Genomic DNA, 14521 nt, shown 5'->3' with positions numbered 1-14521 from the left:
CCTGGAATCCTATGAACTTACTTGCTTGGCTAGTCTCAGCTGAAGCATGTGCTGCCTCAGCTTTAATGCTCCAGTACTTGGTAGCTAAAGTAAAGCTCGCTGGGGACTGTCTACACTAGCTGAAATCACACCCCATGATTGCAGGGTAGACTGACCCAAAGACAAGCCCGTAAATTCAACCCCAAATGTGCAAACTTAATGAGACAGGTGTGGAAAAAAGAGGAGAATGGCTTAAAAATCATGAGATATTAATTTACACATTTACTGGCATTTTTTTTCTCAGAGCCTCTTTCACCTCTTTGTTTCTCAGGCTGTATATGAAGGGATTGGCAATAGGAGTCAGAATTGTGTAGAAGACAGAGAACACTTTGTTGAGGTCTCTGAGTGTGTTGTTTTTTGGTAGCAGATACACAATGATCAGGGTCCCATAGAAAATTGTCACCACGATGAGGTGAGAGGAGCAGGTAGAAAATGCCTTTTGCCTTCCAGTGGTGGAAGGGATTCGCAAGATGGTGGAGATGATACACACGTAGGATGTCCCAGTTAATGCAAATGGGGGCAGGGTGAATAAAGCAGACAGAATGGTAATTAAAAGCTCCATTTGGTAGATGTCGTTGCGGCAGAGATTTATTATTTGTGTAAATTCACAGAAAAAATGATCAATTTCATTGGGGCCGCAGAAAGTTAATTGTAACATCATAAGAATTACTGTGGAACTAGCTAGCAATGCACTTATCCAAGACCCAGCTGCTAGCTGGAGGCAGAAACTGCCATTCATAAGGGTTGCATAATGCAGTGGTTTGCATATCGCTAGGTATCGATCATAAGACATCACTGCCAGGAGATAACACTCGGTGCCTGCAAGGAAGCCAACAAAGTAATATTGTGTGATGCAGCCACCAACAGAAATGGTCTTGTTCCCAGTCAGGAAACTGGCCAGCATCCTGGGGAGGATGGTCGAGGTGTAACAGATCTCCAAGCAAGCCAAGTTCCCCAGGAAGAAGTACATGGGGGTGTGAAGGTGCTGGTCAGTCACAACTAGCACAACAATGAGGATGTTCCCAGCCACGGTCACAATGTAAATAACAAGGAAGAGCAGAAAGAGAAGGATCTGCAGTTCAGGGACAGACCCAAATCCCAGGAGGATGAATTCTGTGAAGGAGGTTTGATTTCCCTGTTCTGCATCTGCCATGGCGGAAATGAGCCAAACTCTACAAGAGAACAAGAACGACATTTAATAAATGTCAGTATCACATTATCAATTTAAATGCATTAATGTTCAAATGCTCCCTCTCCTTCAGGTCACCCACACAAATACTGGGCTGAGCACACAGGCGGGGGGCTTGGAGTCATATAATGGAGGCTTATGACATCTGAGAGTGAATGAGAAAAACTGACACACAAACTCGCTGCTAAGGCAAGCTCACATTTGTGTGAAAACCCTATTTTTTCTGATTGGCAACAGAATAAGCTTTACTCCCTTCATTCTGCTCCCAGGAGCTGATACTAGTGGTAGGAAAACCAGATGACCAGGAGACAGAGCCATATCTAGGGATTTTTGCTCCCGGGGCAAGGGTCAGGGGCAGTACGTTTGGCTCTTTGGTGGCTGGTTCCTCTCGGAGGAATTGCACCATTCTTTGGCAGCAATTCAGCTGCAGGTCCTTCCCTCCAAGAGGGACTAGGGGGACCCGTCGCCGAATTTCTGCAAAAGAGCCGGATGTGCCGCCCCTCTCCCTTGCCGACGACCAGTGACAATTTGGCGGTGGATCCCTCAGTCCCTCTCGGAGGGAAGGACTTGCCGCTGAATTGCTGCCAAAAGAGAGACTTTCTGTGCCCCTCACTTGCCACGCCTGAGGCAAGTGCCTCACTCACCTTGCCCTCGTTATGTCTCTGCCAGGAAGAGTCTGGCAATTGAAGGTGTAGGCACTGGATTCCCTGAATTCTCACAGCCTCTTTTGGGCTGGTAAAACATCCCACAATTTTGCTGGCTGTGGATCGGCTTGGTTTAGACTTCAGAAGGTTCCATTGTCCTGAACAGAAACCAACTCACCATGAGTGAGGTGGTGCCAGTCCAAACCCTCACCTCCTAAGCCTTTTTAGGTGGTCATCATTTGATTTCATTTGTGCTGTATCATGTAGATCAATATTTAGGCTGCTTTGAATTCATCACATATTAACTTTTAAATTTCTCTGCCAAGGGATATTGTTGATTCAAACTGCTTAGTGACATTCTGAAAATTGAATGTTCTTCTCGGTATTGATTACATAGGCTCTGAATACAGGGATGAGGCAGTGACCTCTGGGGTTACGGTCTAGAATGTGAGGGGTTTAGGGACCTGAAGTTTGGGCTTTGGGTGAGGGCATCTCAAAGAGTTTTCCTCTGCCTAGAGCATCACATAGGGGATTATCAGGGCCTGATTTTAGTGGAAATCAGACAACTGGAAGAATCTCACCTCCCCATCATCATTGCAGTCATCAGCCAGAGAGTCATTTAGAGAGGAAATTCCCAGTCTCTTTATGTGGCCAAGCACTCACTGAGGATAATTAAAGTCTATTACTAGGGATAATCTGGATAAGAGATAATACTGCAATACATAACTGGGGGTATGTCTACACTACAAGAGTAGTTCGATTCAACTTAAGTCGAATTTGTGGAATCGACCTTACGAAGTCGAATTTGTGTATCCACACTAAGGACACTAATTCAACTTTGTGAGTCCACATTAACGGGGCCAGCATCGACTTTGGAAGCGGTGCACTGTGGGAAGCTATCCCACAGTTCCCGCAGTCCCCGCTGCCCATTGGAATGCTGGGTAGAGCCCCCAATGCCTGCTGGGGGAAAAAATGTGTAGAGGGTGGTTTTGGGTAACTGTCATCATTGAACCGTCAATCACGCCCTCCCTCCCTGAAAGCGCCTGCGGGCAATCTGTTCGTGCACTTTTCTGGTCAGTGACAGCACGGACGCCACAGCACTGCGAGCATGGAGCCCGCTGCAGTTATGGCCATTTTCACCTCCTCGCACCTTATCGTCCACCTCTTCCACAGTCAGCTGCTGAGAAATCGGGCTATTTTTCAATGGTGCTGCAAGCACTGGTGGACCATAGGGGACGTTTTACCAACATCTTCCCGGACCACAAAATAACTGTTGGGGGTGTGCAGATGCCTATAGTGATTCTCGGGGACCCAGCCTACCCGCTAATGCCCTGGCTCATGAAGCCCTATACAGGTGCCTTGGACAGCGACAAGGAACTCTTCAAGTACCAGCGAGCAGCGAGCAGCGTGACCTGTGACTGTTCAGTTTCTTTACAGAGAAACTGAACCTGCCCCTGTTTCTTTACCCAGTTACTGTTGACTCGCCTCTGCAGTTAATTACCCCATTCACCCCGTTTCCCCCACTTCCAACACACGTGTAAAAATAAAATACATGTTCCATTGTTACTTAACAAAGGTTTCTTTATTAATGACTTTGCGTTAAAGGGATGAAACTGGGACACAGACTGTGCTGCGTAGGGTGTGCGGTGATGTAAAGACCGCCTCTAAACTCGAGGAATGACAGGCTCCTGCTCCTAGAGCAGTCTGCAGTGCCGGACTGGTTGTTTCAACGGAGCCTGCCATCCCTCCTTTTTGGGATTCTGTGTGTGGGGGCTATGTGACCTTGTGGCGGAGGAGGATGGATACAGATTCCTCTGCTGCGTGACTCTGCAGTCCAGGACAAGGACCGCTGCATAAGATCTGTAAACCGCCCTCCCCCGCTACAAAGTCACGTCCCCCCACACCCACACAGAACCTGGAAACCACCTCCCATACCGACCAGGGTGCCTACTGACTGCACTGTGTGTGTGACCTGCTGCTGATCCTGCCCCTGTGTCTGTACCCTGGTAAAGGTGACTGTCCTATGCAATTACCAACCCCCTTCCCCACCCCACCCCCCTTCAAACACAGTCTTCTGTAAAAAAACATGACGGAAACAGTAATTAACAGCAAACAATTTTTAATAATTAACTAGACAGTTAGGGGATGAAACTGGGTTTGGGGCTTGGGTGAGTCAGGAAGGGAAGAACTTCTCAAAATTTAGGGTATGAGAGCTTTTGGGTACTTGAGCACTCTGCTGGGGTGCAGTGACAGTTTTCACGGCCCCTGGTGCCCCTCCTTCTGGTTATTTTGGGTGAGGGGGGTATGGGACTTTGTGGCGGTGGAGGGCGGTTGCAGATACACTGCAGGGGGGCTCTGTCAGGGAAACCAGCGTTGTAAGTGCTGTCGCCTGCCTCGTCCTCCACAAACCCTTCCTCATCTTCCCCATCCACGAACATCGCCGAGGAACTGGCCGTCGACACTATCCCATCGTCAGAGTCCATGGTCACTGGTGGGGCAGTGGTGGCAGGCTCCGGAGTGTCTTTGCATTCCGTTTTTTGGAGCGCAGCTCCAAAAGCACAGACTCCTCGCTCCACACACCGATCAGATCCAAGACTTCCCGGTCAGTCTATGCTGGGGCCCTCTTTCTATTCAGAGATTGCATGAACTCCTCTGCTGGAGAGCTCTGCATCGTTGCCGGTGCTGCTGAGCTCGCCCCGATGTCCAACCAGGAAATGAGATTCAAACTGGCCAGACAGGAAAAGGAATTCAAATTTTCCCAGGGCTTTTCCTGTGTGCCTGATCAGAACATCCAAGCTCGAACTGCTGTCCAGAGCGTCAACAGAGTGGTGCACTGTGGGATAACTCCCGGAGCTACTAAGGTCGATTTCCGTCCACACCTAGCCTAATTCGACATGGCCATGTCGAATTTAGCGCTACTCCCCTCGTCGGGGAGGAGTACAGAAATCGAACTAAAGAGCCCTCTATGTCAAATTAAATAGCTTCGTGGTGTGGACGAGTGCACGGTTAATTCGAATTAACACTGCTAAATTCGAATTAAAGTCCTAGTGTGGACCAGTCCTGGGATTCTGGGTGAAGCCCACACCTTGCCTAGATGCCGATTGAAAATTTTCTGATGGAAATGTTGATTCATCAAAATCAAAACTTTCTACTGGGATGTGACATTTTCAGTGACATTTAGTTTTACAAATACATCAAAATGATAAAATAAATTAAAACGAAATAAAACACTATACAATTATAGAAAACTAAAATAAAATAAACCAAAATGATGTTAAATTAAAATAAACACTATAAAATTAAAATAAAACTAAACATAACATTGAAATATAAAATGCAATAAAATAAAAATATAAATATATTTAAAAGAAAAAATATATAGAAAATATTTTTAAAAATGGAAAATTAGAGAAAAATAAAATAAAAAAATAACATTTGAAAATAAATAAAATAGAAAGAGTAAAAAAAGAAACAGTCATAAATGAAGTGAAATATGCTGGGAGAGAGTCAAGGATCAGTTAGTCCCTTATTATGTGAGCAAGAAGGATCTTGGCAAACATCTGAGAGAGAGAATGCTTGGTGTCACCTCAGAGGCCTGGCCCACCCCATCCAAAATCCCATCTCCAGCTGTGGCAATCCCTGATGCTTCAGAGGAAGGAGACCAAAAAAATCCCCCAAAACAAAACCCCTCCCAGAATACATTCCCAGAGGATGTAAACCCTGAAGCATGAGCTTTAGGAACCTAAGACATAAACCAAAAATGAAGCCCAGGGCTGCTAAGCCGTGCTCCCCAACATCTCAGGAAATGCAATCATACAGCTGCACTCATAAATTTACCCAGCTCTCTCTTAAAACTAATTAAGTTATGTATCCCTACAGCTCCTGCTGGAAGGTTGTTCCAGGATCTCACCCCTCTGTTGGTGAGAAACCTTCTTCTAATTTCTAGCCTGCATTTGTTCATGGCCAGTTATATAAATTTGTTTTTGTCCAACAAGGAGAGGGAATTAGGAAGAGGAGCTCCACCATAACTTTTATCCCAGTGGTTACGGTGCTCATCTCGGATATGGGAGACCCCAACTTCAAGTGTCTGATGAGCAGAAATTGCTCGGATTTTTCAAGAAAATGAAGCGAGTGTGCCTGGAAAACATTCTCCAGTCACAGTGACATACTTTTGAAAAGAGCCCGATGGAAAATTAGTGGGACTTCTGTTCCTAAGTCATTTAAACTCCTTTGAAAATCTGACTGAAGGGGACTTTAGCTCTTTGTTCTGCACATCTGAAAGTCAGGCTCAACATATATACAACAGTTTATCCTGCCCTCATGAAAGTGAGTGGCTATTTTGACATTATTTTTTAATAGAAATGGGAATGAAAACAATGTTGTCTCCAATATCCAATCTATGTTTGTCCCCATATGACCCTATAGAGAAACTAAACCTTTCCTCCATTATCAGCCCATGAGGCAAATATTTAGGCAAAGAGATGGAACTTGTCCCAGAACCTAGCTTTCAACCTAGACAGATTCTGTGCAAAGGAAAATTTCAGAATGGAGACAGGTAAATAGCTGGGTCTCTCAAGGAGCCAGTGTTGTTTAACATATTAATAAATGATGTAAGAAAAGGAGTAAACAGTGAAGTGGAAAAAATTACACGGTATACAAAATTATTCAAGATAATTAAATCCAAAGCAGACTAAGAAGAGTTATAAAAGGGATCTCAAAAAACTGAGTGACTGAGCAAGAAAATGGCAGATGAAATTCAATGCTGATAAATGAAAGTAAAGCACATTAGAAAACATAATCCCAGCTATACACACAAAATGATGGGGTCTAAATTAGCTGTTACCATTCAAGAAAGATCTTGGAGTCACCGTGGGTAGTTCTCTGAGAAGATCTGCTCAATGTGCAGCAGCAGTCAAGAAAACTAACAGAATGTTAGGCAGCATTAGGAAAGGGACAGATGAGAAGACAGACAATATCATAATGCCAATATATAAATTCATGGTACACCTACACCATGGATACTGCATGTCTGTCTAGTCTCTCTATCTGCCTCTGCAATACAACATGTCAGGATATCAAGTCTTCTTTGCTCCAGTCCCAAGGATATCCCTACCTACCTTGTCAGATGTGACTGTCTGGAGTAAAGAGCCTTTCCTCATCTGACTCCAAGACTAAGAACTGATTTTTGAGAGTTGTTTAAATGCTGTATTGTTCCCCTGGGACAAGATCCCTGCAGACCCCTCTCTGAAACAAGCTATCTGTAACACTGATCTGGGTTAGTCCTTAAGCACAATTTACCATACATAAGAATGAGAGTACTGAAGCTTGGATTGCCAAAAGAACCTAATGGATTTAGGTATCTGATCTCAGTGATAGGTTTGGATTTTAAAATGCCCTAGGAGCTAGACCCCCAAACAAAAAACCATTTCATCTCCTATATGCTCCATTGACGATGCTAGCCATAATGTGAATCGAGCAAATTGACTGCATGACATGTTGGGGAAAAAGTAGGAGATGAGAGTAAGTGGGGCGGGGGAAACAAAAACAAACAAACAAACAAAAACCCCTAAGCAGTATTGCTTGACCCTGTGCTATTTGTAAGTTTGACACCTATTCACCAAATATTTTCATGCATAGGAAAAGAAAGTCTAATTTGACAATCCAGCATACGGAAGCATCCCCTATACCTTTAATTTATTGGTTGGGTACTTGGATGTGGGGGAAACTCATTCGCTTATCACCTCTGCCTGCTGTGGAGAAGAGCTTTGAAGTTAGGGCTCCCATCTCTCAGGAAAGTGCTCTTATCTCTGGGCTATAGGTATTTTAGAGTAGGGCTTTCTCAGGCTCTCCTGATGAAGCTGTTCACATTGTAAAAATCAGCAGCACATCAGCAACAGCAGATAATAGATACATCCATGGTGGCATGTAGAATGAATTTCCATCTTAGATTCACCCTTGCTAGTTTTCTTGCTTCCACAAGAGTTAGTATGGGAGGATTTAGGTTTCTTAAATTCCTCAAAATTGCATCTTCCAATCTTATTCATGGTTACTCTTATGCTCTTCTTCCTTTGACCTCAGATTAATAAACCTTCAGTAAAAAAGTGACCCCACCATTGCAGCCATCTTCTTCTCAACTGATGCAAGACTGCAACTAGCTGGGATCATCTAAGTATTTCCTCACTTGTGAAAAAATCAAACTGTGACACTCTGTACTTTGAGGGAGCACCCTGTAATCCCCATCTTTATCATTTGATATTTCATGTAAGGTTTGCCATGTAAGGTATCATGGAAAAGGTTATGACCTGCTGAAACCCATTGTTCTACCTAAATAGGTATATCTTGAGTGCATATGAAGTTATGAGATTGTGCTCTATGGTTGTCATTGAAATAGGCTGTAAATTTGGGAGTCACAACAAGGGAGGAGACCAAGTGCCCAGGGGTGTGTGAAATTGGCCATCAACAACTACTGTCCAGCCAGGGAGGTAAAATTCAATGACTTATCTGCACAAGACCACATCTGTGACTCAGCAATGCCCCAGCCATGCCTGGACTTGTTTTTTTCCAAGTCCATGAACTAAGAGTACAAAGTAGAACATAGAAGCATGATGCCCTCTTTTCCTCTCCCCCACACCTGTGCTGAAGGCAACAAGAATGTTGGAGCTGAGGAGACTGGTCACAGGCCTAATAGGGAAGGTCTGTGCATCAAAGACTGTAACCAAACTGCAATATCCAGTGGGGTAAGAAAAACTGCTTGAACTAGATATTGCCCAAGTCTAATAAGGTTGATAATTTAGACACTGTGCTTATCTTTTATTTTCTTTTGGTAACTTCTCTGACTTTTTGTCTATCACTTATATTCTACCTCTTGTAGTCAAACTTATTTTTATATTCATCCTTACCAGTGAGTTTGTCTGAAGTGTTTGGTTAATCTGCTCAGATTGCAAAGGCTGAAGAAATGGTGAACTAATTAATAAGGGATCTTGACCAATGCAAGACAGTATATTCCTGAGGTACAAGGCTGGTAGCAGTGCGGGATTTGGCTGGTGCCTTTCTCTGTGTGTTTTGTAAGTGGCTATGGGAGCATTTATGCAATCTAGCTGGGCATGGGACTCCACATGCTGCTGGATTGAGTGATAAAAGCACCTGGAGGGGTTTGATGCCTTTCACTAGGAGAGCACTGTGAGATACAACCCAGGCTAGTGAATTCAGGGGGCACTGCGGTCCCATAGTCCCAGGTTGCTGCCCAGGGATCCCGTCCCACAAACCAACAGATGTTAAAAATCTGCTGTATTTTTTACACTGAAAACTGTCTAGTTTCTTCCTCAGCTATTGTTAATGGATATATTTCTGCTCCATATAACAGAGTTGCCATGGCTACCACATCTCTTAGCTGTCATATAGATATTCTGCCACCCAAACTGAGGCATTTGAAGTTGCTGAAATGCCACTGATGCAAGACTGATCATACGTGTGACTCCTTCAGCTATAAAACCTCCTGCTGTCAACCCGCTACCCAGATAGATACAACTATTCACCCATTTAAAGCCATTGACATGTACATGCACAGCACTAGGCCATTCATTTCCATTTTATAGGAGGCATTCATGGCTTTGGTTTTATCATCAGACATTATGTTATTTTTCTCAACTGTTGGTCAGTAGTAACTCCAACTAAGGCAATACCAACTTCATATTCAAGATCGACTCAAGATGAATCTCTAAATAATACACCTCCTACCTGGGCCTCAATCAATCTGTGACACTCTGTGTCATAAAGCAGGACCCTGCCCCCACATAGTCACACTGCCATACACTTATGATATATTTTATACAAAGTAGATCATGTAAGGTAATAATGGAAAAGTTACAATCTATCAAGTATGATCATTCTTTGTGTATTCATGTATTATCTTTGTATCTACAGTTATGAATATTAAGTAGGTACCAGTATTTCAGATGTTTGCTACTGGGGGGGACACCCACCAGGTATTTACATCTTGTCTGTCCAACACATTGTGAACGGACTATACAAGTTAATGGCCCATTTGTGAACACTTAACTCTCACAATGGACCATAGAAGAAACCTGTCCCCGCCTGAGGGGCCTTCCTGTAAACTTTCTAGCTGAAGTATGGGTGATGGCTGCTATTGTGCTAAGTATGTAAGGGAATGTGACTCGCTCATGTAACCCTGACTCCATCTTGTAAACTGTATTTTTTTCAGAAACTTGGCTGGGGGCTGTGTTTGAAACTGTAAAACTCCACCCAGTGGAGGAAGCTATAAAAGAAGGAGAGTGACATCATGACCACAACTCAACACCTGAAGGAATATCTGGAAAACAAAGAATCTGAACTGGGGATGGGGTCCCAGGCTGAAAGGATTTCTAGCCTGCATACTAAAGAACTATTTGTATGATCTATCAGGGTGAGACATTGCTTGATTCAAATCTTGTTCAGTTATTAGAACCCAGACTGCGATTTTATTGGATTTCTTAAACTAACTTTGATCAATACGCTTACTATTTGTAATCACTTAACAGCTATCTTTTGCAGTCAGTAAACTTGCTTCTATGTTTATTCTTACTAGTGAGTTTGTCTGAAGTGTTTGGTAAATCTACTCAGGTTGCAAAGGCTGTCCATGTCCACTCCCCTTAAAGAAGTGTCAGATCAATTAATGCATTTTCATTGTTCGAGACATGACCTTCAGCAGTGCAAGACAGTATATCTGTGAGGTACAAGCCTGGGAGGATCCGTTTGGTGCCTTTCTCTCTGAGATTTCATGAGTGGCTCTGAGAGCATTCATGAAATCTAGCTGGGTGTGGGACTTCACATGCTGCTGGACTGAGTGATAACAGCACCTGGAGAGAGGTTTGCTGCTTGTAGAAGAGCATTTTGAGACCCACCCCAGGCTGGTGAATTCAGGGGGCACAGTTGTTTCACAGTCTCAGGTTGCATCCCGTCACATCATCCAATAGTCTATGGTACCATCCTTTGGTCACTCTAGTAGTTTTTCAGTAACATTTTTTTCTCTCTCTACTACTGTGATGCTTTTAGTACCATATAATGGAAAGGATATTTCACCCCAAGGGGGTCTGTCTGGGCTGTAGGGGAAGAGGCTCTTTCCAATACTTGCCTAACACTTTACATTTTGTGTGGGTCTACACAGTCAGCTAGGGGTGTGATTGCCATCTCACTTAGACATACTCACGGTAGCTCTCTTTGAGGTAGCTGACTCAAAATAGTAATGTAGCTGCTGTAGTACAGGACGTGGCATATGTTGGCATGGGCTAGATGTGCCAAACCTACGGATAGGGTTCAGGCAGATTTTCATTCAGTGAAACTTGTCTGTGCCTCCACTCACTGCTGCCTATGATACTACTGCTACACTGCTAATTTTGGAGTGCTAGCTCCAGGAACTGGGAATCCCACCTCTAGCTCATAGTGAAGACACAGCCATAATGGACATTAAGAGACAATGTGTTAAAGCCTGTAGCCTTCTGTACTTGGGGAGCACTGGAACCAGTTTGAACAGGGTGGATCGTACTGGGGGAACCATACACAGACACACAGGAAAATCTGAGCAGGCCAAGAGAATGCAAATCAGATTGTGTCCCTGTAATTTAAGAGCGAAGCCAAACTAATTTCACTTCTAGTGAAGAATGAGATTAAGTATGTGTGCAGGGCTCTTGTAGGAGCTGTCCAACAAGTACCAAAGGGTTTTTCTCTCCTTTACAGTTCATCACATCTCAGGTCAGACCAAGGTCATCACCTGATTCTGAGTCATTGTTTTCTCCAGTTTGGCTCTTTAAAGAGACCTTGACTAGGTAATCAGCCAGACAATGGGTATCTGCTCAAAGTGTAGCTTCAAAAGGGATGGTTTCTAGCTGGGTCATTTGCATAATCTTCACCCCCATGAATTTCCTTAAAAATCCACTTCTCATGTATTATCCCCAAAAGTCCTTTGAAGTCCCCAATATCTCCCAGCAATTGCCTTCCTTTTAAAGAAGCTCCACACAATCCTACAATAATACACAAACATTTGCATTTTTAATACAATGAACTCCAAAGAGATGAAACATAATTCAATCAGGTTTGTCCAGGATGTTACAGGACCTTGTCATATCTGTCAAAAGGCCACCCTTGCAATATAGTGTCTGAACCTCTTGCTGTGCTTACTCAACTCCCATCTTCTTCCAGCCTTACTCCCATCTATATGGGGTTGACTGTTCGCGTCCTTCTTTTCCATTTCTGTCTGTCCTGAATGCTATTCTTTGGAAACTCTGCAGCTAATCGTATGACATCCATCAATCTAGTTCTGGATCTGCCAACCCTTCCCTTACCCTCCATTTCTAAGTTGAACTCCCTGTTTCCTATATAGTCTTCTGATTTTCTTTTCACATGGCCAAACCATCTATTTCTGGACTCCCTCAGCTTTTCTATAACTTTTACCATCTTCACATTTCCCCTACTTCACTCATTCCAAACATGGTCCATCCATGTAACTCCAAGCACACATCTTTACATTTTCATTTTCATTGTATTCAAGATCTGCTCCTGTCTCTTCCTCAGTGCCCAGAATCCAGAGTCCTCTGAAAGTGCAGGCCTAATTAACATCTTGCAGATCTCATTTTTCAGTTTGGTAGGTTTAGTGAAAATACAAATGCTCATAAAAATAGGCATATAACACCTGATCCAGCAAAAGCTTTTACTCCTGTGAATGTTGTAAACATGAATAATTTTATTGAAATTAAGTGTGAGTATGGACTATTAGCATGAATGTAAATCTGTCTGCAGGTTTGGGACTATGACGGGTTAGATCACAGAAACCCTCTGGTAGCTGCCACCTGATGTGCCAAGACTACTTCTACCCCTGTCTTCCCCGCCAGCCTGGGACCCCAGCACCCTGTGTTGCTGAGCCAGAGATGCCCGTCTGCTCCAACAGAGACCCAGGGTCTGAATTATTTGCCCCAAAGCTGCAGGTTTACCTGAAAGCAGCTTACAGACAGTAGGATTTAAGTGGTCCCAAGTAGTAACAGACAAAACAAAGTCACCAAGCAAAATAAAATAAAACCCGCAAATCTATGTCTAATCAAACTGAATGCAGATAATCTCACCCTCAGAGATGCTTCAATAAGTTTTTTCCTCAGACTGGACACCTTCCAGGCTTGGGCACAATTCTTTCCTCTGGTTCAGCTCTTGTTCCAGCTCAGGTGGTAGCTAGGGGATTCTTCATGATGACTCCACTTTTTCCTGTTCCACCCATTTATATATCTTTTGCATAAGAAGGGGGAATCCTTTGTCCCTCTGGGTTCCCATCCCTTCTCACAATGGAAAAACACCAGATTAAAGATGGATTCCAGTTCATGTGCCATTATCACATGTCACTGTAAGACCCCAAGCCTTCATTCCTCCCAGCCTGGCTCACAGGAAGTCTTGCCTACAAATAGAGCCATCTACAGTCAGTTGTCCTGGTTAATAGGAGCCATTAAGATTCCAAACCACCATTAATGGCCCACACTTTGCATAATTACAATAGGCCCTCGGAGTTATATTTCATATTTCTAGTTTCAGATAAAAGAATGATACCTTTATACAAATAGGATGACCACACTCAGTAGACAATAAGCTTTGTAACAATACCTTTTGCATGAAGCATATTCCAGTTACTTTATATTCACCCATTAGCATATTTTTATTAAATCATATCAACTGAAACGTCACAGGGATCATACGTAATGTAGATTAGTTTCAGGTATACTATAAGTGGAAGTCTTGTAAGCCTCAGTTGGAGGTCTGAATGCAGACAGGCTGTAGGAGTATGTCCATTTAGTCTAAACATTCAAGTGCATGCAGTATCATGTCTCTAGATCAGACGAGATACACAAAAACAGAGAAACGAACAAGCACATTCAATGGAGACCTCCTCTCTTTCTTTCTGTAGGATTTTCGTAAGGTGAGGGTGATGGTTTGGACCGAGCGACTCTTGGGAGGGTGTTCTTTGCATGTACTGATGGCACGAAGATGACAAAATTAGACAGTGGAACTTTTTTTGCTACACATTACATTTTTTATCTTAATGTAGCGAAATTCAGAAAAGGTTAAATACAAATATTTTGGGTTATTATAACTAATTCTGAAAACATATTCTAAAGGGATATTAAACATATTTCAGACCTTAAACCAATGTCTATTTATATACAATTCTACTGTGAGGAGCTGAATATACCACAGCTCTCTACAGTGAAACTTTCTGACCATCTGGATACTGAGCCAGATATGGCCCTCAGCTTGGATACTGAGCTAGATATGGCCCTCAGCTTGGAATCAGTTCTTATGTTCCCATCACACAGACTGTCAGAATTGAGCAGTTTTCTTCAGCAACAACTGTGACCACAAAGATCCCAAAGTAGTTTCTGTGTTTTAATTTGGATCCATAGACAGGCCCAATGTGTCCATATAACTCAGTCAATGTCCCACATTAAACTATATTAAACAAGGTTCAGAGTTTGGTATGCAGAGACGTCACTCTTCTTAGTACCTTGACAAACATACCATTAAAAATCCCATTTTATAGCCTTTTATTAAAGATACAGACAAGGTGGCAAAACAGTTACAGCATTTGAAATGTAAAATATTAAATCAGGCTTTCACT

General features: G+C 43.1%; 1 protein-coding gene across 1 annotated transcript; it reads right to left on the bottom strand.

Annotated features, from left to right (window-relative positions):
* Nucleotides 1-253: 253 nt before the first annotated feature.
* On the bottom strand, nt 254-1192 carry LOC120383632 (olfactory receptor 10A7-like). The gene has a single exon (XM_039501799.1). The coding sequence runs from the start codon at nt 1190-1192 to the stop codon at nt 254-256; it is 939 nt and encodes a 312-aa protein (XP_039357733.1).
* Nucleotides 1193-14521: the final 13329 nt, after the last annotated feature.

Source organism: Mauremys reevesii, linkage group 15, assembly GCF_016161935.1.
Source record: "Mauremys reevesii isolate NIE-2019 linkage group 15, ASM1616193v1, whole genome shotgun sequence".
In the NCBI taxonomy this organism is placed as follows: domain Eukaryota; kingdom Metazoa; phylum Chordata; order Testudines; family Geoemydidae; genus Mauremys; species Mauremys reevesii.
The sequence above is the reverse complement of the archived record's forward strand: the minus strand, read 5'-3'. Positions and strand labels throughout refer to the sequence as shown.